The 23,459-nt window shown below is 55.5% G+C and overlaps 1 protein-coding gene across 1 annotated transcript; it reads left to right on the forward strand.

Annotated features, from left to right (window-relative positions):
• Positions 1 to 1,908: 1,908 nt before the first annotated feature.
• Positions 1,909 to 9,345, forward strand: LOC142908838 (semaphorin-4C-like). Its single transcript, XM_076059478.1, has 10 exons — positions 1,909 to 2,086; positions 2,681 to 2,788; positions 4,199 to 4,344; positions 4,760 to 4,932; positions 5,025 to 5,169; positions 5,488 to 5,689; positions 6,716 to 6,837; positions 7,685 to 7,848; positions 8,134 to 8,195; positions 8,711 to 9,345. Exons 1-10 carry the CDS (start codon positions 2,020 to 2,022, stop codon positions 9,085 to 9,087), a joined length of 1,566 nt encoding a protein of 521 aa, XP_075915593.1. The 5' UTR covers positions 1,909 to 2,019; the 3' UTR covers positions 9,088 to 9,345.
• Positions 9,346 to 23,459: the final 14,114 nt, after the last annotated feature.

The following is a 23,459-nucleotide window of genomic DNA, read 5'->3' on the forward strand; positions in this document are numbered from 1 at the left end:
TTTAAATGTCCGAGCGAATGTTTTTGGCGTTTTTCGCTCATCCTCGTACCAGCCTGAGGGTTTACTCAAGTCCTCAGCGGAATAACAAAAAACCCGTTTTTAACAAAATCAAATTCTTTCCCTTGCGCTGCCTCCGCCCTGGAATTCCTCCCTCCTGTCATCTCCCGCCTCTTCCCAAGCTCACGCGAGAATAAATAAGTCGCGCGATGCCACCGGCCTCTCCGCAGGCACGGCATTCCCGTCGTCGCTCGCTCTCTCGCTGCCTGTTCAACCCCCCCCTCCCCCGGTGGTGTGGGGGGGGGTGCTGGGGGGGAGGAGACGGAGTGATGATAGTAACAATTGTGACGATAGTAACAATTGTGACGATAGTAACAATCGTGACGATAGTAACAATCGTGACGATAGTAACAATCGTGACGATAGTAACAATCGTGACGATAGTGACAATCGTGACGATAGTGACAATCGTGACGATAGTGACAATCGTGACGATAGTAACGATCGTGACGATAGTAACGATCGTGACGATAGTAACGATCGTGACGATAGTGACAATTGTGACGATAGTAACAATTGTGACGATAGTAACAATCGTGACGATAGTAACAATTGTGACGATAGTAACAATTGTGACGATGGTAACAATTGTGGTAACAATTGTGACGATGGTAACAATTGTGACGATGGTAACAATTGTGACGATAGTAACAATTGTGACGATAGTAACAATTGTGACGATAGTAACGATTGTGACGATAGTAACGATTGTGACGATAGTAACGATTGTGACGATAGTAACGATTGTGACGATAGTAACGATTGTGACGATAGTGACGATTGTGACGATAGTGACAATTGTGACGATAGTGACAATTGTGACGATAGTGACAATTGTGATGATAGTAACAATTGTGACGATAGTAACAATTGTGACGATAGTAACAATTGTGACGATAGTAACAATTGTGACGATAGTAACAGTTGTGACGATAGTAACAGTTGTGACGATAGTAACAGTTGTGACGATAGTAACAATTGTGACGATAGTAACAATTGTGATCACGGTGGGAGGTGTTGTTAACACGGCGCCGTGATGCCAGCGGAACGAACGGTGGAAATTTCGCCTCCGATGATTATCTCTCAGCAGCAGCAGCGGCGGCCCATCAGAGATTACCCCCCCCCCGTGTGTAGCCTGAACACACTGTCGGGGCAAGTGCCGTTGGTGAGTAGCGGGACCCGTGAAGGCCGTGGGCACGGTGGTACACGAGGGCGTGGGTGGCCAGCACCAACGCCCGGCCGCCTTTGTCTCCCCCACTGTACCCATTTGAGGCCGAGTCGACCTAGGGGAGGCCCAGGAACCGCTTTGGATAATTGCGTCGCTGGTGTCGAGCGTGAGCGTGAATGGAACTTGGCTCGCCGGTTTAGCGGCGGAGTGAGCTGACTGCAACGACGACCGCTCTCCGCAGCGCCCGCTTCTCCCCCCGCATTTACATGACGCCCGCTTGTGAATATCGATAACCCCGCGGTGGGGGGGGGGGGGGTTCGGAACGCACGCCCCCTCCCCTCTCCCCCCGCTTGAGTTCACGCGGCCCACGGGCGGCGGTGTGCCGCGCCGTCCGCGAATTCGCGACCCGTTCGTTGCGGCCCGGCGGCCACGTGAGGCCGACTGCGATGCAGCGGCGCGCAGGCAAATTTTTTTTTTTCTCCACCGGCGATCCGCCGCTGCCGGCACTAATCGGGTACTAGAGGGGCGGGGGGGACGGACATACGTTCGAGCTGGGGAAACGGCGCCGCATGCAAATGATTTCGCACCATCGGTTACTTCTGTCATTGCAAGGGCCTCACCCCACCCCGCCCCGCTCCCTCCCCCCACCCCCACCCCTTCAGAGTTGGCGCGGGAGGCGGCGATGAGTTTCCGCGCCGTGCCCAACGCGTCGACGCTGCTGCTGGTGCCGCAGCGCTCGGCGCTCTACGTGGGCGCGCGACTTCTCGTTTGTGAAAAATCCTGGAGGGACCGTGATGGAGGAGAACGGCAGGGGCAAGTGCCCCTTTGACCCCGAGCAGAGGCACACCTCGCTGATGACCGGTGCGTGTCCATCGCAGCTCCCACACTGCCCTCCGCTCACCCACGCCACACCACACACCTCGCTTCACCACACGCACGCTCTGCATTTACCCGCACGCCACACTAAAGATCCCACGCACACACCGCTGTACGCATCGCGCATCCTACACCCACCCACCCACCGCATCCTACGCACCCTCTGCATCACCTCACCCCTGCTCGAGTCATCGCGGCCGTCCCGTCGACCTCCCGGCTGATTTGGCTGCAGGGAGACAGCGCGGCAGTGCGGGGGACCACAGCGGAGAGGGATCGCGGCGATCTCGCGGTTGGAGAGCTCCGTGCGTCGCCGCATTCGGGGGCCGCGTCTCGCGTCTCCGTTCTCGGCTGCGCCGGCCGGTGCCGCGCAGCGCCGGCAAATTCGTTTGTTTTTATCATCGGGCGCACGCCTGCCGAAACCCTCCATGGAAAACTCAACATTCCCCACGTGAAAAAAAGTCTCCCCCATCCCCCCGTCTCTAATCTTTAATCGAGCGTCGACGCCGGTGGAAGCGTTACGCTCGACGGAGAGCGACGGCCGTGACGGTGACGGCGGCATCGCGTCCCCTCCCTCTGCAGGAGGAGAGCTCTACTCGGGCACGCGCAGCAACTACCTGGGCACCGAGTCGGTGGTGCAGCGGAGCCCTAGCAGCATGTCCAGCGAGCTGTCGAGCAGCTGGCTGTACAGTGAGTTCGCCCCCCCCCCCTTCTCTCTCCCCCCACCACCCCCCGCCAATTTGTGTAGAAATTCAAATCCGCAGACTTTTGCGCGTGGGCCACGCCGTGACTCTGCACGCCGTCAACGCCGCTCCCCGCGACGCCGGCCGCAGGGAACGGCGAACACGCGGCGGTTGCTGTCCCGACGGATGTCGATTATTTCTCCGCGTGATAAATTATTATTATTGATTATATTAATCGGCGGGGGGGGAGGGGCAGAGGGGCCGGGATTGACAAATATCGGACTGACTCTTTATTACAATTTTACGCCTGTGATTTTTGCCCCTTCGAGTCGGCCTACGCTCAGCCGCTGCGATAACTAAAACGCAGTAGAATCCATGATAATGACTGGCAGGACGGCCGCTGATAATTTAAAATAGCGGATAATAAAAAATTTAGAACCATTTTCCACGGATCTCTATGCTAAAAAAAGCACTAATACAGCAAAACCTTGAATTGTGAGTAACTTGGCCTTGCGAGTGTTTTGCAAGACTAGCAGAAATTTTAACAAAATATTAATTTGATAAACGAGCGAGGGTCTCGCAACACGAGCGGTGTACGTGTAGTCGCTTTGTACTGCCGAGCGTCACGCGATCGCAACCGACGTACGAGTGCTTTGACGTACGAGTGCTTTGACGTACGAGTGCTTTGACGTACGAGTGCTTTGGATTACAAACACGTTTCCGGAACGAATTGTGCTCGCAATCCCAAGGTTTTACTCTTTTGGGGTATAAATTATGTTTAAGTTAAGAAAATTGAGGGCGATCACATGGAGAACATATTTTTTGGTTTAAGCACCTAAAAACAAGTGTATCAATGTGCACTTGTTTTTAGGTGCGCGCGGTTAATCCGCAAATCGGATAAACCGCCCGCGGATGATCGAGAGTCGACTGCACGTGCACGCACGACGACGTTGTCGGCGTTGTTGTTGTTGTCGGTGTTGTTGTCATTGTTGATGTTGTCGACGTTGTTGGTGTTGTTATTGACGTTGTTGGTGTTGTTGTCGGCGTTGTTGTTGATGTTATTGGTGTTGTTGTTGGCGTTGTCATTGGCGTTGTTGTTGACGTTATTGGTGTTGTTGTCGGCATTGTTGTTGTTGTCGGTGTTGTCATTGTTGATGTTGTCGACGTTGTTGGTGTTGTTATTGACGTTGTTGGCGTTGTTGACGTCGGCGTTGTTGTTGTTGGCGTTGTTGTTGGCGTTGTTGTTGACGTTATTGGTGTTGTTGTTGGCGTTGTTGTTGGCGTTGTTGTTGGCGTTGTTGTTGGCGTTGTTGACGTTATTGGTGTTGTTGTTGGCGTTGTTGTTGGCGTTGTTGTTGGCGTTGTTGTTGTTGTCGGCGTTGTTGTTGACGTTGTTGTTGGTGTCTTGGCCGCGCAGACCCGACGTTCGTGGCGTCGGAGTTTGTGAACGAGAGCGAGTCGCGGGAGCAGGACAACAAGGTCTACTTCTTCTTCTCGGAGACGGCCATGGAGTTCGACTTCTACTCCAGGGTGGTGGTGCCGAGGGTCGCGCGCGTCTGCACGGTGAGGAGGCGTCGGGGCGGGGCGGGGGGGTACGAAGAGAGGGAGAGACGCGGGTGTGCTGACCCCCGCGGCACGACGGGGGGCAGGAGGGTGGCAGCGCGGCGGTCGCCGCCGGCGCCTCGCGGCCGGAGGAGGGGGCCTGGGGGTCAATTCCAGAACTCGGGCGACTCTCCGGGTGGAGTTTTGCGCGTTCCCACGGCAACGTAGGTGACGCACGCATGAAGCCGTCCCGGGCCTCCCCGGTGCGGTCGCGTGTAAAGCGTCGGCGCCACGCGCGGTTACCGGTCGTCCACCCCGCCTCGTGCGCCATGGCCGTGCACCAAGGGGGGGGGGCCGCTCGCTTACGGCGCTTGCCCGCGGTACTTGCCCCGTGCGAAGGACGAGCTGGGGAACGTCGTCGTCCCGCGTTCCCCAGGGTGACACGGGCGGCCTGAAGAAGTTGGAGAGGAAGTGGACGACGTTCCTCAAGTCGCGGCTCGACTGCTCGCTGGGAGGGACGGCGTTCGCCGGACTCCGGCACGTCGCGTCGACCCGCGGCCTCCGTGGCCGGCCCGGCACCGTGTTCTACGCCCTCTACACGGACCGCTGGTGCGCGACTCGCCCTCCGCCCCACGCCCCGCGGGTACCGACGCGCGGTCGCCGCGGGCTCTGACGCGCGGTCGCCGCGGGCGTCCTTGCAGGGGCGGGGGCGCCGTCTCGGCTGTCTGCTCGTACCGCGTGGACGAGGTGCGGCGCGTCTTCTCCGGACGCTTCAAGCACCGGGGAGGGGCCGACCGGCGGTGGGCCCCCTACGTGGGGGCCCTGCCCGCACAACGGCCCGGAGACGTGAGTACCGGCAGTGCGCGCCACGGTAGACTCCACGGTAGACTCCACGGTACACGTGACTGTACACGTCACTGTACACGTCACGGTACACGTCACTGTACACGTCACGGCACACGTCACGGTACACGTCACTGTACACGTCACTGTACACGTCACGGCACACGTCATGGTACACGTGACTGTACTCGTGACTGTACACGTGACTGTACACGTAACTGTACACGTCACTGTACACGCGGCGCTCGCTGTGCACGCGGTGTGGACTCCAGCACTCTCTAGGACACGCGGCCCTCCGCTCCCCCCCACCCCCCCTCGCAGTGTCCCCTGGGCTGGGACTCGCAGACGCTGCCCTCCGAGACGCTCAACTTCGTCTTCGACCACCCCCTGATGGACGAGGCGGTGAAGGCCGAGGGGGGCCGGCCCTGGCTGCTGGTGCCGGGAGTGGCCTACAACCGGCTGCTGGTGGTCGACATGGCGGCGCTGGACGGCAAGAGCTGGAGGACGCTGCTGCTGGGCACAAGTGGGGGGGCCCCAACACACAGAGACCCCCAACACACGCAGACCCCCAACGCACGGAGACCCCCAACGCACGCAGACCCCCAACGCACGGAGACCCCCAACACACAGAGACCCCCAACACACGGAGACCCCCAACACACGCAGACCCCCAACACACGGAGACCCCCAACACACGGAGACTGCCAACACACGCAGACCCCCAACGCACGCAGACCCCCAACACACAGAGACCCCCAACACACAGAGACCCCCAACGCACGCAGACCCCCAACACACAGAGACCCCCAACACACGGAGACCCCCAACACACAGAGACTCCCAACACACGGAGACCCCCAACACACAGAGACCCCCACACACGCAGACCCCCAACACACAGAGACCCCCAACGCACGCAGACCCCCAACACACAGAGACCCCCAACACACGGAGACCCCCAACACACAGAGACTCCCAACACACGGAGACCCCCAACACACAGAGACCCCCACACACGCAGACCCCCAACACACAGAGACCCCCAACACACGCAGACCCCCAACACACGCAGACCCCCAACAAACAGAGACCCCCAACACACAGAGACCCCCAACACACGCAGACCCCCAACACACGCAGACCCCCAACACACAGAGACCACCAATACACAGAGACCCCCACACACAGAGACCCCCAACACACAGAGACCCCCAACACACAGAGACCCCCAACACACGGAGACCCCCAACACACAGAGACCCCCACACACAGAGACCCCCAACACACAGAGACCCCCAATACACAGAGACCCCCAACACACGGAGACCCCCAACACACGGAGACCCCCAACGCACGCAGACCCCGAACACACAGAGACCCCCAACACACGCAGAGCCCCACACACAGAGACCCCCAACACACAGAAACCCCCAACACACAGAGACCCCCAACACACAGAGACCCCCAACACACCCCTGAATTCCCAGTGTTGGGCCCCGGCCCCTGAATGGGTGCGTGTGTCTGTGCCGCGTCTCGGCCGCCCCCCCAGACGCGGGCGCGCTGCACCGCGCCGTGCTGCCGGAGTCGCGCGGAGATCCTCACCTGGTGGAGGAGCTGCAGGCGCTGGGGCAGCAGGAGCCGGTGCTGTCCATGGTGCTGACCCACGACCAGGTGACCCCTCCTAGTGCGGTGCACTCACAACTCACAACTAGTGCGGTGCACTCACAACTCACAACTAGTGCGGTGCACTCACAACTCACAACTAGTGCGGTGCACTCACAACTCACAACTAGTGCGGTGCACTCACAACTCACCCACTAGTGCGGTGCACTCACAACTCACCCACTAGTGTGGTGCACTCACAACTCACAACTAGTGCGGTGCACTCACAACTCACAACTAGTGTGGTGCACTCACAACTCACAACTAGTGTGGTGCACTCACAACTCACAACTAGTGCGGTGCACTCACAACTCACAACTAGTGTGGTGCACTCACAACTCACAACTAGTGTGGTGCACTCACAACTCACCCACTAGTGTGGTGCACTCACAACTCACAACTCACCCACTAGTGTGGTGCACTCACAACTCACAACTAGTGCGGTGCACTCACAACTCACCCACTGGAGCGGTGCAACTCGCTACTAGTCTCAAGTACTCGCCACTACTGTGGCGCGCTCGCTAGCTCTGCCCGCCGACTGGTGGCGTTTATTGGCGTGGCCGAGCTCGCGTGCGGTGCGTGTGCGGTCCTGTGCGGCGTGCGGCGTGTACGTGCGGTGTGTACGTGCGGTGTGTACGTGCGGTGTGTACGTGCGGTGTGTACGTGCGGCGTGTACGTGAGACGTGTACGTGCGGCGTGTACGTGCGGCGTGTACGTGCGGTGTGTACGTGTGGCGTGTACGTGCGGTGTGTACGTGCGGTGTGTACGTGCGGTGTGTACGTGAGACGTGTACGTGAGACGTGTACGTGAGACGTGTACGTGCGGCGTGTACGTGCGGCGTGTACGTGCGGCACAGACCTCGGTGGTCGTGGCCGGCCCCTCGGGGGTGGTGCAGCTGCCCGTGTGCCGCTGTGGCCGCTACCGCGCGTGCTGGGACTGCGTACTGGCGCGGGATCCCTGCTGCGCCTGGGACCCCCAGCGGAGGCTGTGCAGGCGTCACGGCGGGAAGACCAGCGCCGGGTGAGCAGGGCGGCAATCGCACAAAGACAAAGACACCCCCCCCCTCCCCCCCCCCCCCCGTAGCCTTCGCAGACTGTTAGCGAGAACTTCGCACGAGGAGGTGGGCCGCCAGCACTACACCGACGGTGATGATGTTTACACATCACACCGGGTACTCATTTGAGGCCGAGTCGACCTAGGGGAGGCCCAGGACCGGGCTCGTAGCGCGGCGTAGCGCTGACCGCTGCACCGCCGCTCCCCCATCCCCCTCCCCTGTGTGCCCCCCCCCCCCCACCCGCCCCACAGGTCGTGGCTGCAGGACGTGAGCGGTGGTGACGCGACGACGCTCTGCTCTGCTCACCCGCCAGGTCGGTGCTCACCGCGCCGCACTCCGCTGTCTCTCCCTCCCCGTGTCTCCGCTGTCTCTCCCTCCCCGTGTCTCCACTGTTTCTTCCTCCCCGTGTCTCTCCCTCCCCGTGTCTCTCCCTCCCCGTGTCTCCGCTGTCTCTCCCTCCCCATGTCTCTCCCTCCCCGTGTCTCTCCCTCCCCGTGTCTCCGCTGTCTCTCCCTCCCCATGTCTCTCCCTCCCCGTGTCTCTCCCTCCCCGTGTCTCTCCCTCCCCGTGTCTCTCCCTCCCCGTGTCTCCGCTGTCTCTCCCTCCCCGTGTCTCTCCCTCCCCGTGTCTCCGCTGTCTCTCCCTCCCCATGTCTCTCCCTCCCCGTGTCTCTCCCTCCCCGTGTCTCCGCTGTCTCTCCCTCCCCGTGTCTCCGCTGTCTCTCCCTCCCCATGTCTCTCCCTCTCCGTGTCTCCGCTGTCTCTCCCTCCCCGTGTCTCCGCTGTCCCGTCCTCACCGTCGTCTCCGCCGCCCCCGCGTCGCGTGCAGACGTGGTGGCCGTCCGCGTGGCGCTGGCGCCGCTGCTGCTGCTGCCCTGCTCCCCCCCCCTCCCGCCTGGCTCGCCTCTCCTGGGAGCGAGACTCCGGCCCGGCCCCGGGGCAGCCGCTGCCCCGGGCGGGCCTGCTGCTCCGCCAGGGCGCCCCCCCGGCCCCCTGGGATCTCACGGGCACGTACCTGTGCTGGGCCGAGGAGGGCGGCCACCGGCGCCTCGTCGCCGGCTTTACCGTGCAGCTTCCGGGCTCTTCTTCCTCGTCGTCGTCCTCCTCCTCCGTAACCGAGCGGAAGTCAAACGGGCGGCAGGCGAGGCCGGACCCAATGACGGGCACCGCGGCCACGTCAGAGTCGGCGCACGGCGTGCCCGGTAAAGACGCCTCCGCGTCCAATTCCCCGTCGGGGTTCGGCCCGGGGTTTTTGGTCGGGCTGCTGGCGACGCTGGTGCTGGCGGCGGCGGCGGTCGCCGCGAAGAGGCGCTTCTTCCCAAACGCCGCCTTCCCGTGCTCGCCCGGCGCGGACGACGTCGCCGACGCGCCGCCGGCGACGCCCTGAGGGCTCCCTCGTCACGAGGGGCGGTGGGGACCCTTCGGAGGTCTCTCGCCGAGGGGAGACGCGGACGCCGAAGCGCAAGGTGGTGGGGGGGGGGCGGGCGGGGGGGGGGGGCGGACAGGGACTGCGATGTCCTCGCGAGCCGGAGAAGTAGGAGTGAGACGCAGAAATTCCATGGTGGTTTGAAGGTGCCTGGTTAAACTCAACCGGCTTGAAAGGATCGACAGAGACCGTACGGCGACTGTGTGATGGCTGGGTTGTGAAGGCGAGTAGGGGGGGGCGAGTGGGGGTGTCGGTTGGAGGATGTGATGGCGGGGATCAGCAAGTCCTGCGGGGGGCAGCTGGGGGGCTGGTGGGCCTCACCTTGCGCGTCATTGTCCGCCACCTCCGTGTGCTTCTGCAGGCCGTGCTGCAGGCCGAGCTGCAGGTCGAGTTGCGGCGAGTTGTTCGGCTCATCCAAGTACTCGAGGCACCGTTTGGTGTCCTGCACGCGCACGCAGAGCGCCTCCGTATGGCTCGCGCAGTCTGTTGGGGCAAGCGCTGTGAAGCGTAGGGGGCGATGTTTACACACCGCACCGTTTGACGCCGAGTCGACCTAGGGGAGGCCCAGAACCGGTTCAGATAATGGTCACTGGTGCTGGCTGCGAGCGGGAAACGAACTCGGCTCTCCGGGTGCATAACGCAGCGCACGAACCGTTAGCATTAGCCCTCCACCTGAACGGGTGAGAGGCTGAACCAGGTGAGAGCCTGAACCCCGTTGAGAGCCTGAAATGATGATAGCTTGACCAGGTGAGAGGCTAAACCAGCTAAGAGTCTAAATGAGAGCCTTAATGGGTGAGAGGCTGAACCAGGTGAGAGGCTGAACCAGGTGAGAGGCTGAATGAGAGCCTGAAATGATAATAGCTTGACCAGGTAACGGCCTGAACCAGGTGAGAGTCTGAATGAGAGCCTTAATGGGTGAGAGCCTGAACCAGGTAACGGCCTGAACCAGGTGAGAGCCTGAATGAGTGCCTTAATGGGTGAGAGGCTGAACCAGGTGAGAGGCTGAACCAGGTGAGAGCCTGAACTGATGAGAGGCTGAACCAGGTGAGAGGCTGAACCAGGTGAGAGGCTGAACCAGGTGAGAGCCTGAACCAGGTGAGAGGCTGAACCAGGTGAGAGCCTGAACCAGGTGAGAGCCTGAACCAGGTGAGAGGCTGAACCAGGTGAGAGGCTGAACCAGGTGAGAGGCTGAACCAGGTGAGAGGCTGAACCAGGTGAGAGGCTGAACCAGGTGAGAGAGCCTTGAGCTGCTTCTTGGAGGTGCACGGCGGTGTCTGTGATGCCGTTGTCGGTGCAGCCATGGAGGCGCTCCGGCCCAGCCAGGCCGGTCGTGGTCACGGCCGCGCGCTGGCCCCGTGATGACGGCCCCACGCCGCGGGAACGGCGCGACTCGCAAGCCACGGGGATTATTATGAATGGAGCCACCCCCCCCACCCACCCGCTACCCCCGGGTGTCCTCACCGGGCTGTTGAGCTTGAGAGCGAGCTTGATGTCATTGACGAGCTTCTGTACCTTGGCATCGGCTTGCGGCTCTGGGAACGCGCAACGGCGGTGGGCCGTGAACGCGCGACGCGCACAACGCGTCTGACAGCCGCTCCAACCACAACCCTTCACTACAACCGCAACATCCACAACCACCGCCAACAGCTACAACTTACACCACATCCGCAACCGCCACCTCATCCGCAAACGCCACCGCATCCACAACCACAACGTCCAGTACATCCACAGCAGCTCCTTCGAGTACAACCATAAGCACCACAACATCCACCACAACCACCACTACATCCACAACAACTGCAACATCCACAACCACCACCAAGATCCACAACTACAACATCCACAACCACCACCACCAACATCCACAACTATCACATCCACAACCACCACCAAGATCCACAACTACAACATCCACAACCACCACCAAGATCCACAACTATCACATCTACAACCACCACCAAGATCCACAACTACAACATCCACAACCACCACCAACAACCACCACCAACATCCACAACTATAACATCCACAACAACCACCACCAACATCCACAACTATCACATCCACAACCACCACCAACATCCACAACCACCACCAACATCCACAACTATAACATCCACAACATCCACAACCACCACCAACATCCACAACTATAACATCCACAACATCCACAACCACCACCAACATCCACATCTATAACATCCACAACATCCACAACCACCACCAATATCCACAACATCCACAACCACCACCAACATCCACAACTATAACATCCACAACATCCACAACTATAACATCCACAACATCTACAACCACCACCAACATCCACAACCACCACAACCACCAGCAACATCCACAACAACTACAACATCGACTGCTCGGACCTGCGCTTCGAATGCGTGGGTTCCGTCCAGGCACTCCGGTTTCCTTTCACGTGGATAATTACTCATTGATTGGCCGATAACACCCTTCATATATAGAGGACTGCAGAGCTCAGGGTGACATTTAGGCGCCGGCTGCTGCGTTCCCCGCTCGTCAGTGGTTCCTCCTCGAGCCTCCGAGTGGGCCGCTCTCTCTGCCCGAGAGCGAGCGGCGGATGGTGGCGCCGTGCTGTGAGTCGACGTGGCTATTTTTGTTGTCACCGGAAGCGGATGGACTTGGCGAGAAAGGGGGAATTGCCGGAGCTTCGCGGCGAGCAGGGCGGTGCCGGTGCACAACGCCAAACGGCGAGCGTTGCCGGCGCGCGAGATATTCGTCGACTCGACGGTCGCCGTGGTGGAACGGCAGACGGAGCGGGCGAGGCGGCGGCAGCAACGCGCCGTGGTGAGCCACCGGCAAATGCTTTCACCTCTGCATTCGTAGAATCAACGTCACGCGTTTAAGAGATTCAGTGAAACCTTAGATCGCGGGCACAATTTGTTCCGGAAACGTGTTTGTAATCCAAAGCACTCGTACGTCAAAGCACTCGTACGTCGGTTGCGATCGCGTGGCGCTCGGCAGTACAAAGCGTCTACACGTACACCGCTCGTGTTGCGAGACCCTCGCTCGTTTATCAAGTTAATATTTAGTTAAAATTTCTGCTCGTCTTGCAAAGCACTCGCAGGCCAAGTTACTCGCAATCCAAGGTTTTTGCTGTACTTTGGCTGCTTTAATTTTGCGCGCGATCACGAGCCACTTTCTCACGAAGCTGCCGGTCGCGACAGCCAGGCCACTTATTGAAAAAGAGCCGCGTCGCTCCAGTGGGCCTTTTCCTGGTGAAAAAATAAAAAGTGATTTTTTTTCCTTCCGTCGTCGCCTGTCACTCACCCGCCTCCTCGTCGTCCTGGGACGTCTGCTCCTCTGCGGAGACCCTTCGCGTTGCTGTCGGTCAGCCTGCCGTCGCCCACCGCACATCAAAGGCAAACGCCTGTAGCGGACTGCCGAGGCAAGTGCTTTCAAGTCGGCACCTATTCAGGCTGACGTGGCACACGAAGGGGTAAGGTGGCCAGCACCATGCCCGGCCGGTATTGTTTCCCTACCGTTGATGTTTTGCACACCGCACCAGGTACTAATTTTTTAAGGTTCGGCCAACCTAGGGGAGGGCTCGGGACCAGTTCAGATATCAGTCACCGTGTTGGCCGTGAGTGGGAATTTGAACTCGGGTCGTGGGGTTCACAGCGCAGTGTGCTAACAGCTGCACTGCTGCTCGCACCAGCGCACAAAAAGACAAAGATGAAGATCCCCTGAATAGCCTTAACAGACTGTAGGGGCAAGTGCTGTTAGCGAGCACCTACGAAGGTCGGAACGGCACACGAGGCGGTGGGTGGCCAGCACCGCGCCTGACCACCTTTGTCTCCCCGGTGGCGATGTTTACACACCGCACCAGGTACTCATTTGAGGCCGAGTCGACCTAGGGGAGGCCCGGGACCGGTTCAGATAATCGTCACTGGGTGTTGGCCGTGAGCGGGAATTGAACCCGGGTCGCCGGGTTTATGGCGTAGTGCGCTAACCGCGACACTAACGCTCCCCACAAGTGCACGCACACTTACACACGTACACGTACATCTCTGCACCTGACCACACATGGGGAACACATCAAAAGGAAGTGTCTACAAAACAGCCAAAACCAAAACAACGGTCTTCACACACAGCAAATCAACACATGCAGGAGTAACTACTAACTACGCAAACAATGACAATGATTGCTGTGATGATGATGATGCCGGCGATGATGGCGATGATGGTGACCCGTTTCCCTGGCCTCTTTGGCTCGCTCCTCAGCCCTGCGGCCTTTCTTTGGCGGCCCCCGGGTCGGGATCCAGCTCCACGTGTTTGCGGCCGCCCTTCTCTGTGTGCTTCAGCTTCTCCGGTTTCTACGGCGGCATCGACCGCTCCAGTTAAGGTTTTCTAGAGCAGATCAACCACCACCATCAGGACCAACACTACCAGGACCACCGACACCATCACCACCACCACGATCGCTCTCCGCAGCGCCCACGCCCCCTCCCCCCGCTTGAGAGAGCCCCTCTAGTGGATATTGATTGGAGTAAATCGACAAATGGCTGATTGGGGTGGATTTCTTATTCAGTGGTTGGCAACACTGCACCATGAACCCAGCGATCTCAATTCCTGGGCGCAGCTAAAATTAGTGGCGAGGAAAACTTCCCCCTTCACCAACCCACACAAGAAATATGCATTTAAGGGTTGGCATGTTGATATGTGAAGGGTTGTGTTTAAGAGTTGGCGTTTAAGGGCCAACTCTTTTACACAAACCCTTAAATTCAAGTAGATGCGTTTTACGGTTTGCGTTTAAGGGCCAACCCTTAAACGTAAATGGTGAAACACAATGGTTTGCATTTAAGGGGTGGAGTTTAAGGGTTAGTGTTTAAGAGTTGGCGTTTAAGGGTTGTATTTAAAGGTTTGCGTTTAAGGGTCAACTCTTTAACGTAAACCCTTAAACTTAAGTATATGCATTTTAAACGTAAATGGTGAAACACAATGGTTTGCGTTTAAGGGTTGGAGTTTAAGCGTTGGCGTTTAAGAATTGGCGTTTAAGTGTTGTGTTTAAAGGTTTGCGTTTAAGTGCCAGTTCTTTAACGCAAACTGTTAAACACGGTTTTAAGTGTTGGTTTTTAAGGGTTGTGTTTAAGGGTCGGTTTTATGGGTTGGTGTTAAATTGGTGGTGTTTGATGGTTGGCGTTTAAGGGTTGGTGTTTAAGAGTTGGCGTTTGAAGGTTGTTTAAAGGTTTGCGTTTAAGGGCCAACTCTTTAAAGCAAACCCTTAACACAAGAAATATGCGTTTAAGGGTTGGTGTGTAACGGTTGCTGTGTAAGGTTTGGCGTTTAAAGGTTGGTGTTTAAGGTTTGTTGCATTTACGGATGTTTAAGAAATTGTAGATTGTTTCCATAGGGTGTTAATAGATGTAAACATGGTAAACAACATGCGTCCACATTGGTTTATAATAACATTCCATTCCATCTCATTAATAACAGTATATTAATCTGAATGGTATAGGTAGTGGAAGTATTAACATTACAAAGTGTACCTTTTCTGAGAAAGCATCTGACATTTTAGCCCTTTTTAACTGTATCATCTGTGACCAACTGCATACATATGTAGTGCCTTGGATTCACTCGGACGACAAACGCCTTTCTTCCACCGTCACTTTTATTTCCATCGTTCCGCACACACACACACACTATAATTTCACACACACACACTATATAATTTCTCCTCTCCGCGCTCCGCCAACTCGAACACTCGAATTCCCCTCAGCACCGTCCGCTCATACTCCTTGTCTCCCCACACAGTCTCTTCTTCTCTCCCCGCACACACAGTGGTTCTATCTCTATCTTCTCACACACAGTGACTCGTCTATCTCTTCACACGCAGTGACTCTGTCTATCTCTTCACACACAGTGACCTGTCTATCTCCTCACACACAGTGACTTGTCTATCTCTTCACATACAGTGACTTATCTATCGCTAACTCTCCCTGTACCTACCTATACCGTAATCTCCACTCTGCTAACACTAACTCTCGCTATCGCTATTTATTGTCCTCTGGGTTCGGCTCTCAATCTATTTCCCACTAACACTTGCCGGCTTCCCTCTTCGCATCTCTCTCTACCCGCTGCTGTCTCCACTTCTCGCCAACAACTCCCCCGCCGTCCAAATCAACTAGCGTTTTTATCCCCTTTCCAATCAGCCTTAATTAATTGCCACGTGTCTCGCTGGCATTTTCCTGCCAGCTCCGCACCTGTCCAACGGCCCAGACTCCGTGACGCCACTTAACGCTAGCAGCCTCTCGACCAATCACAGCCCTTGTCCCTTGACTCCCTTAATTACTTTGGCTTGCTTACACCACCCGTGACTTCATCACCTGCCCGACCTTACATGACCCACACTGTATGTACTGTACATGGCCAATTTACCCATGTGTATTTTCTACTCCACTACATCACCCCCCCCCCCCCCCGTAATGAAAGAACCTAGCCGTCCCCGGCTACGCTATACTCGAATTGGAGTAGTGGAGTGAAGCGGACGGAACGATGATAACATATATACAGAACGCACTCGCAGCACATAACCATTTTGTACAACCACCCAACGCACCACACAATGACACTCACACAACACCTTTATACAGAATCCCCAAACCCCCCAAAGTCAACGTAGTGTACTTCTCCTGGAACGGGTTCCCACTGCCGGCCCATCTCCCCTGCACAGGACACCCTGCGGTAAGGGAGGTCCTCGCTCGTCTCGCCAACGAGGGGCGCTCCTGGGCTCCACCCTGCGCCCATCCCTGTCCCAGCGACACTCTGCTGGCGGGGCTGTCCGTCGTTCCCGGTCGGGACGGACATTGGTCCGGATCTGTGGCCGTTCAGTCGGCGTCCGGTTAGCAACCCTGCCCGAAAGGGGCGATCCTGCAGGCACACGGGGGGCAGACCTCCCCACAGGTTCGTCGGACACATCCAATACAGGCCGCTCTCGGATGGGGGATGACGCGTCATATGGTAACACAAATTTCTTCAGGCGCGACGGGTGAACAAACCATGTCCGACGACCGAATTTTATTCGCACACTCTGATCCCGTAAAACCTCCACAATATCAACGGGCCCCTGCCAGGGGCAGTGAAACTTTGGGGATGTTCCCACCGGCACCATGGGGCAGTGCAACCAGGCTTTATCTCCAACACTCCACGGCTCTCGTGGCTGCTGCCTGCCGTACAATCTTTCGTTAGCGGCTTGTTGTCATGCCGTATTTTTAAATGCAGCCTCCCGGGCTTCCCTCAGACGGTCTAAAGCTACCTGCATTGGAGCAGGCACCGTCGTAGATTTCTCTCGCTTCCGAATTCCCAATTTAACAATAGACGGCGCTTCTGGTTCCCGTCCATACATTAGAAAAAATGGCGAGTACCCCGTTGAGGCATGCGGGGCCAATCTATACGCGGCCAGCGTCGCTGCAACATGCAGGTCCCAATCATCTTGAGCGATGTTTACTTGGTGACAAAGCATGGACGTCAGCGTCCTATGCAGCCGCTCGACCATCCCATCAGTCTGCGGGTGGTACGGGGACGTCCGGATCTTTTTGGTCCCCAGCGAGTCACACACGTCTTTAATCAATTTCGATGAAAAATTTCTGCCTTGGTCAGTAAGCAATTGTTCCGGGGCCCCCTTATCTAAGACGTACCCTTTCAAGAAAGCCTCAGCGATCGACATCGCTGACTGGTCTACTAGCGGCCATGCCATCGGCCAACGAGTTAAGTATTCCATCCCGACGAGCAAATATTTGTACCCTCGGGGGGTGACGGGGAACGGACCCAAAATATCTAGTGCCACAATTTCGTTCACTCTCGAAACTTGAATCGATTGAAATGGGATACGATATGGCCGTGCCGGCGCTTTCCTCTGCGCACATTCCTGGCACGCTTTTACATGCTGTTTCACATCATTAAACATTCCCGGCCAGTAAAATTAATTCCCCACTGTCAACGCGGTCTTCTTCTCCCCCAAATGCATCAATTTCTCATGTATCTCGTTAATGAGTTTCCCCCGCAACACCCTCGGGACAACAATACATTATTTGTGTGCTTCCACATCCCAGCGAACAAGCAACCCCTCCGTCAACATCAAAAATGGGCGATCCTCCGATCCCCTTGAACGAGAGGCACGCAGCCTCATCCTGGTCAGCGAGGAATCATCTACCTGCAGTTGCTTCCACTGTTTCAATGACAACCCCAACAATCCAATTTCTGCTCCAGGGATTATCCCTGGCACTCCCGAACCCGCTGCAGCGACCATTTGCGGAACCTCCTGCAGCGGCGGCCCGCAACGCAGCGAGCCCTCTGCGCACCGACACGTCTCAGCCGGTCGCGGCAACCTCGACAAAGCATCCATGTTTACATGGCGCGTTCCTTTCCTATGTTGGATCGTGAAAGAGTACTCCTGGAGGGTCTCAAGCCAGCGAACCATCTGCCCCGATGGCTGATCCACGCGCAGCGAGTACTGTAGTGCCGCGTGATCAGTGCGGATCAAAAATTCCCTGCCGTACAGATACGGTCGGTACTGCCGATGGACAATCGCCAACAATTCTCTATGCGTCACACAGCATTTTTGCTCTGCCGGTGATAACACCCGGCTGCCATATGCCACCACTCTCTCGACACCATCAACCATTTGTGACAAAACCGCGCCTATGCCCGTATCACAGGCATCCGTGTCAAGTATAAACTGCTTCGTAAAATCCGGGTATCCCAACGGCGGTGCGTCCGCCAGTGCGGCCCGCAACGCTTCAAACGATTTCTGTTCAGCAGTCCCCCATTGAAACTTTACACCTTTCCCGGTCAGCGTATGCAATGGTCGAGCAATCGTGGCAAAATCCTTAACGAACCGCCGATAATACGATGCAAAGCCCACAAAGCTACGCACTTCCCCTGCTGTTTTCGGCACTGGCCATGTACGCACACAACTCGTCTTTTCCGGATCAGTGGCCACTCCTGACGCACTAACGACGTGCCCCAAATACTTCACCGATGTTCTCAACAATTGGCACTTCTGTGGTTTAAATTTCAATCCAGCGCGCCGCACTCTGCCAAAAACGGCGCGCAGCCGTTGCAAATGTTCATCGAAATTCCTACTGAAAACAATCACATCATCTAAATATATCAAACATGACTCCCACTGCAGGCCTGACAACACGATGCAAAGCCCACAAAGCTACGCACTTCCCCTGCTGTTTTCGGCACTGGCCATGTACGCACACAACTCGTCTTTTCCGGATCAGTGGCCACTCCTGACGCACTAACGACGTGCCCCAAATACTTCACCGATGTTCTCAACAATTGGCACTTCTGTGGTTTAAATTTCAATCCAGCGCGCCGCACTCTGCCAAAAACGGCGCGCAGCCGTTGCAAATGTTCATCGAAATTCCTACTGAAAACAATCACATCATCTAAATATATCAAACATGACTCCCACTGCAGGCCTGACAACACGAGTTCCATTAATCGCTGGAAGGTCGGTGGCGCTGAGTGGAGTCCCATCGGGAGCACATTAAATTGATACAATCCTTGTGGTGTCCGAAATGCCGTTTTAGGTCTTGACTCTTTATCCAGGGGCAATTGCCAAAAGCCCGACAACAAATCGAGGGTTGAAAAGAATCTGGCACAAAATCGCATGGTTCTGTCACGTTTTTTAACGAGGACAATAGGGCTCCCCACGGGCTGGACGATGGGGCGATAATATCCTGCTCTAGCATTTCGCCAACAGATCGCCGAATACATTCTTTCTCAAGAGGACCTACACGATGCGAATTTAACCTGATCGGGGGTGCGTTCCCTGTGTCAATACGATGCTGCAACAACGTCGTTCAACCCACGTCGTATTTCCCTGAACTGAACACATCCTTAAATTCCACTAGCAACGCATGCAATCTCGACCGTTGCACAGGCAATAACTCTGGGTTTTGTTCGTAAAGATCCCTTAACCATTCCGGATCGTCCTCCTCTCTTGACAACATTTCATCCTGCCCCGTAGCAAAACATGTTTTTGTTTCTGGACCCGGCACACCCGTTGCGTGCGCCAACGTAGTGCCCCCTTGAATAACAACCTCTTCGTGCCCCGCGTTTACAATTTGAATGAAGGGATCACAATAAGTTGGTATTATGGTCAAAGCTCCTACCACGGTGGGCATTCTCGACACAGCATTTGAGGGTGTCAACAGCACTCCCTCCTGTAGCTCATCCCAAGGCAATTCCTTCTTTAACCGTAGCGGCACCAATATTTGCGATGCAGGCGGGACGCGCACGGTGCGGCTCACCACGGCCTGCACCACAGCGTTCGCCACCGCAAATTTCGAAGGCGTCCCCAAAAATGTCATACATTTCCCCGACGGTAATTCCAAACAACCTTTTTCCACTGAAATCTTAATTGGCATCTTTTGCAAAAAATCCGTGCCCAACAAACACGGTACCGCCAAGGCCGTTGAAACCAAAACACTTCCTGTCACAATAACCTCCCCAATTTGAATTGTCACAACCACGCAGCCCATAATGCCCAAACTACCCCCGTTTGCCGCTACACATGGCCCTTCCACTGGCACTAACGATCCAGGCGACGTCGGCAGCGACCGAAAAGTTTGCAACGAAATGAGAGTTGCCGACGCCCCGGTATCCACAATAACCCGTACCATAACACCTTGAATACATGCATCACATCCGACGATCCCGGCGCGGCCCCCAACACGCGATGTACCAACGCGCCCCACATATCCCGGCCATGCGTACTATCCGAACCCGATGAATACAGTTGAGATGACGCGGATGAGTGATGTGGATAAGGCGGCCGTGTATTGAATGCATCTCGACTCACCCGGGATCCTTGGTCTTGGGGGAACCGCCCGCCGTAGTTGTTCGGCGCCCATGGAGGACCACCTCTTCGTCTCCAGTAGTCGCGGGCGAGATGACCCCTCCGCCCGCACTCGTAGCATGTCCGATGCATGCCGTCTCCATATGCCCCGGGACGACGCCGTCGGTCTCCGGTCGACACTCCGGCCGCCGCTGCCATCGGCGGCGCCTCGTCCACCACCACCGCCACCGTGCTCGCAGCCCCGGCAGGGGTCGTCAGCGACGGCTGCGCTACCGCCACTGCTGGTTCGTCTCGTATGTCAAGGTTGACTTGTATGTTCCTGGCGATCAGCGACGGTGACACGTCGTCGTCATCATCCTTGTCCGGGAGCGACAGGACGACTTTCAGTTCCTTCGCCAGCTGTAGCATCTTCTCTTGCAGCAGGGAGTCCCAGCCCTCCTCGTCCATCGCCGGGTACGCAACCTGGGCGAGGGCCAGCAAGGCGCTGCGAAATGCCAGGGGGACTCCGTGGCCTCCCGTTTCCTCTGTTGAAATCGACGTTTGGCGACCGACCGCGGCTCGTAGACTTTCCTCATTGCCGCAATAGCACCGTCCAATGTTTTTCTGACAGCGGCAGGGAGTCCGTTAAAAGTCGCCAAGGAGTCATCATCCAATGCCGTCGGCAGTGCTCGTAACGCGGCACTCTCCGTCCATTTCAGGGACTCATAAGCCGCATGGAATCTTCGTATGAATGCCGTCCAATCTCCCACTTTGGCCTCAAATCGTTGTACGTGTAGCCGTCGTGGCGGTCCTGCCGACTGGTCGTCTTCGTCGTCAGAATCTTCCAACCGCTCCGGCTGAGCGGCAACCTCCGGCGGTGGACCCGGTACGGGTAGTTGAATGCGGTTCTCCGTCAAGAAGTTCTGGAATTCCTCCGACAACTTCTCCATTCTGGCCTCCCACTGGGTCATGAGGACACGCCAATCCTCTGGCGATCCTGGGCCTTAAGCACCACCCGAACCGCTGTCACCGTCCGGAGTACTGCCGGCCATCTGGCCGGGCTGCAAATCGTCGTTGTCGCTGTCGCCGCCCGAGTCCACTGGCACATTTCTTTTCTTTGCCGCTTTCCTTGACATCGTGGCATGTTCCGTACTTTTTCTGACACCAAATGTAGTGCTGTGAATTCACTCGGACGACAACCGTCTCTTTTTCCGCCGTCACTTTTATTCCATCGTTCCGTACACACAGGTAATTCTCTCCGTGCTCCGCCAACTCGGACACTCCGAGTTACTTCAGCATCGTCCGTGCATCCCCTTCCACACACAGTGTTTCTTCGCCTATCTCTTCACACACAGTGTCTTCCCTTCCACACACAGTGGTTCGTCTTCTATCTCCTCACACACAGTATCGACGCTATCTCTTCACACGCAGTGACTTCCATCTATTCACACACAGGGACTCTATCTATCTCCGCTAACGCTGACTCTCCCTATCGCTATTTACTGTCTTTGGGGTCCGGCTCTCTATCTATTCTTCCCTAACATTTCCAGCTGTCTTCTTTGTATCTCTTCACCTCTATCGCTATTTACTGTCTTTGGGGTCCGGCTCTCTATTCTTCCCTAACATTTCCAGCTGTCTTCTTCGTATCTCTTCACCTCTCGCCAACAACTGCCCAGCAACAACCCTCCAGCAACAACTCCCCAGCAGCAACTCCTCTCCGTTCAAACCACCTCGCGTTTTATCCCCTCTCGCATTAGCCTTAATTAAATGCCACGTGGCTCGCTGGCCGTCTCCCGCCAGCCCGCACCTGTCCCCTTCATCAGACATCCAGACGCCACCACTTAACGCTAACAGCCTCTCGACCAATCACAGCCCTCGTGCCACAACTCCCTTAATTACTTCGGGTTGTTTATGCCACCCGCGACTCGACCACCTGTTCGACCTCATGTGACCCGTTCTCCTTGTCTGTCTGTATGTACTGTATATGGCCAATTCCTATGCGTATTATTTACTCCACTACATAACTACTACCACAGAGGCAACTTAGTTTGTAGACACCAGGGTACTGTATGTCCGGAATCACATCTATTACAGACGGAACCAGATCACGGATTTTATGTAATGTGTTGAAACGGACCTGGATCTTGTGTTTATTCAAGATTTTGGAGATCTTTTTTGTGATCCCCGCAATGTAGGGCAAAGTGATGGTTTTGAAAGGCTCCTCAAGAGGGTCCTTCTTTATGGTTGGAGTGATAGCTTTGCGGATTGTAGTCGGAGTAACCATTAGCCTTAACAGCTTGGTGTACGTGCTTGAGTTCACTGGCTATGTGTTCCTGGTCGGATATGCATTGGGCTCTATGGTGCAGAGTCTTGATGAGGGAATTCTTCTGGGATGGATGGTGGTGGGAATCCGGTTTCAGGTAAGCATCCGTATGGGTAGCTTTCCCGTAGACAGAGTGGCTCATTGAACCATCAATTTTTTTTACCAATTCCACTTTACAATAAAATTGTAGACACGGTACAATATATATTTCTGAATCTTTATTTTTACCAACATTTAAAAAAAGATTCTCCGTTAAGGCAAAAATTCTGAAATATTGGATTTTTTACAAAGCCTTGTGAATTCACCTTGTATCTGAACAAGTTCAATTTGTGCAAACATTTTTTTTCAAACGTAAAAATAACAAAGACATTGCTTACAAATATCAGCTCTATGTTTTCAAGTAAATAAATTTTGGGTAGTGAATAAATTGTAGTCTAAATAAGCTACACATGACGAATTGTAGGCAATTATAGTTATAATCAAAGACATTTTTAAACAATCACGTGGTCCCTGCAGTCACCGTTAGAGACAATCTGCTTGAAACAGTTTATCAACATATATGAATACATTGATTCGAATAAGCAGAGTTAATTTCCTATTTATGGCATGCCAGTTACGTGTCAGTTTTCGATATCAACATCACCTTATAAAAGAATAACATTTAAAATACGCACAGACAAGTATTCATTCGTAATTATTGACAGGCATATTAACAAAATTGAATTACTGCAGTGAAATATACTGCATCAGGTTACATCGTATTAACAAGAAGCTATTTTTAAAAATACGCAACTCCTGCTTAACAGTGTATGTACAACAAACTATTGCAGTGTCATTCAAAACGAGTAGGCCATTGCATGCTGGCATCTGGGTCAAAATGTAGCAAATTCTAAACATTGCCAACAAATAATAGATCACGGAGTTTATATCACAACACAAGCAATCGTCATCAGGTGGGACAACCACAGCAGCAAGAAGACAAAACTGCTGAAGTAGGCGCC

This window comes from Petromyzon marinus, unplaced genomic scaffold, assembly GCF_048934315.1.
Source record: "Petromyzon marinus isolate PM22_M1 ecotype Great Lakes invasive population unplaced genomic scaffold, UKy_Petmar_22M1.pri1.0 PM_G_Scaffold_103, whole genome shotgun sequence".
Classification (NCBI taxonomy): Eukaryota; Metazoa; Chordata; class Hyperoartia; order Petromyzontiformes; family Petromyzontidae; genus Petromyzon; species Petromyzon marinus.

Bases quoted from the DNA above. Each gene is read 5' to 3' on its own strand.
- LOC142908838 (XM_076059478.1), top strand. From the start codon at position 2,020: ATGGAGGAGAACGGCAGGGGCAAGTGCCCCTTTGACCCCGAGCAGAGG. The intron at 4,345-4,759 runs GTGAGGAGGCGT...CGCGTTCCCCAG, and splicing joins GGGTCGCGCGCGTCTGCACG to GGTGACACGGGCGGCCTGAA. The intron at 4,933-5,024 runs GTGCGCGACTCG...GCGTCCTTGCAG, and splicing joins GCCCTCTACACGGACCGCTG to GGGCGGGGGCGCCGTCTCGG.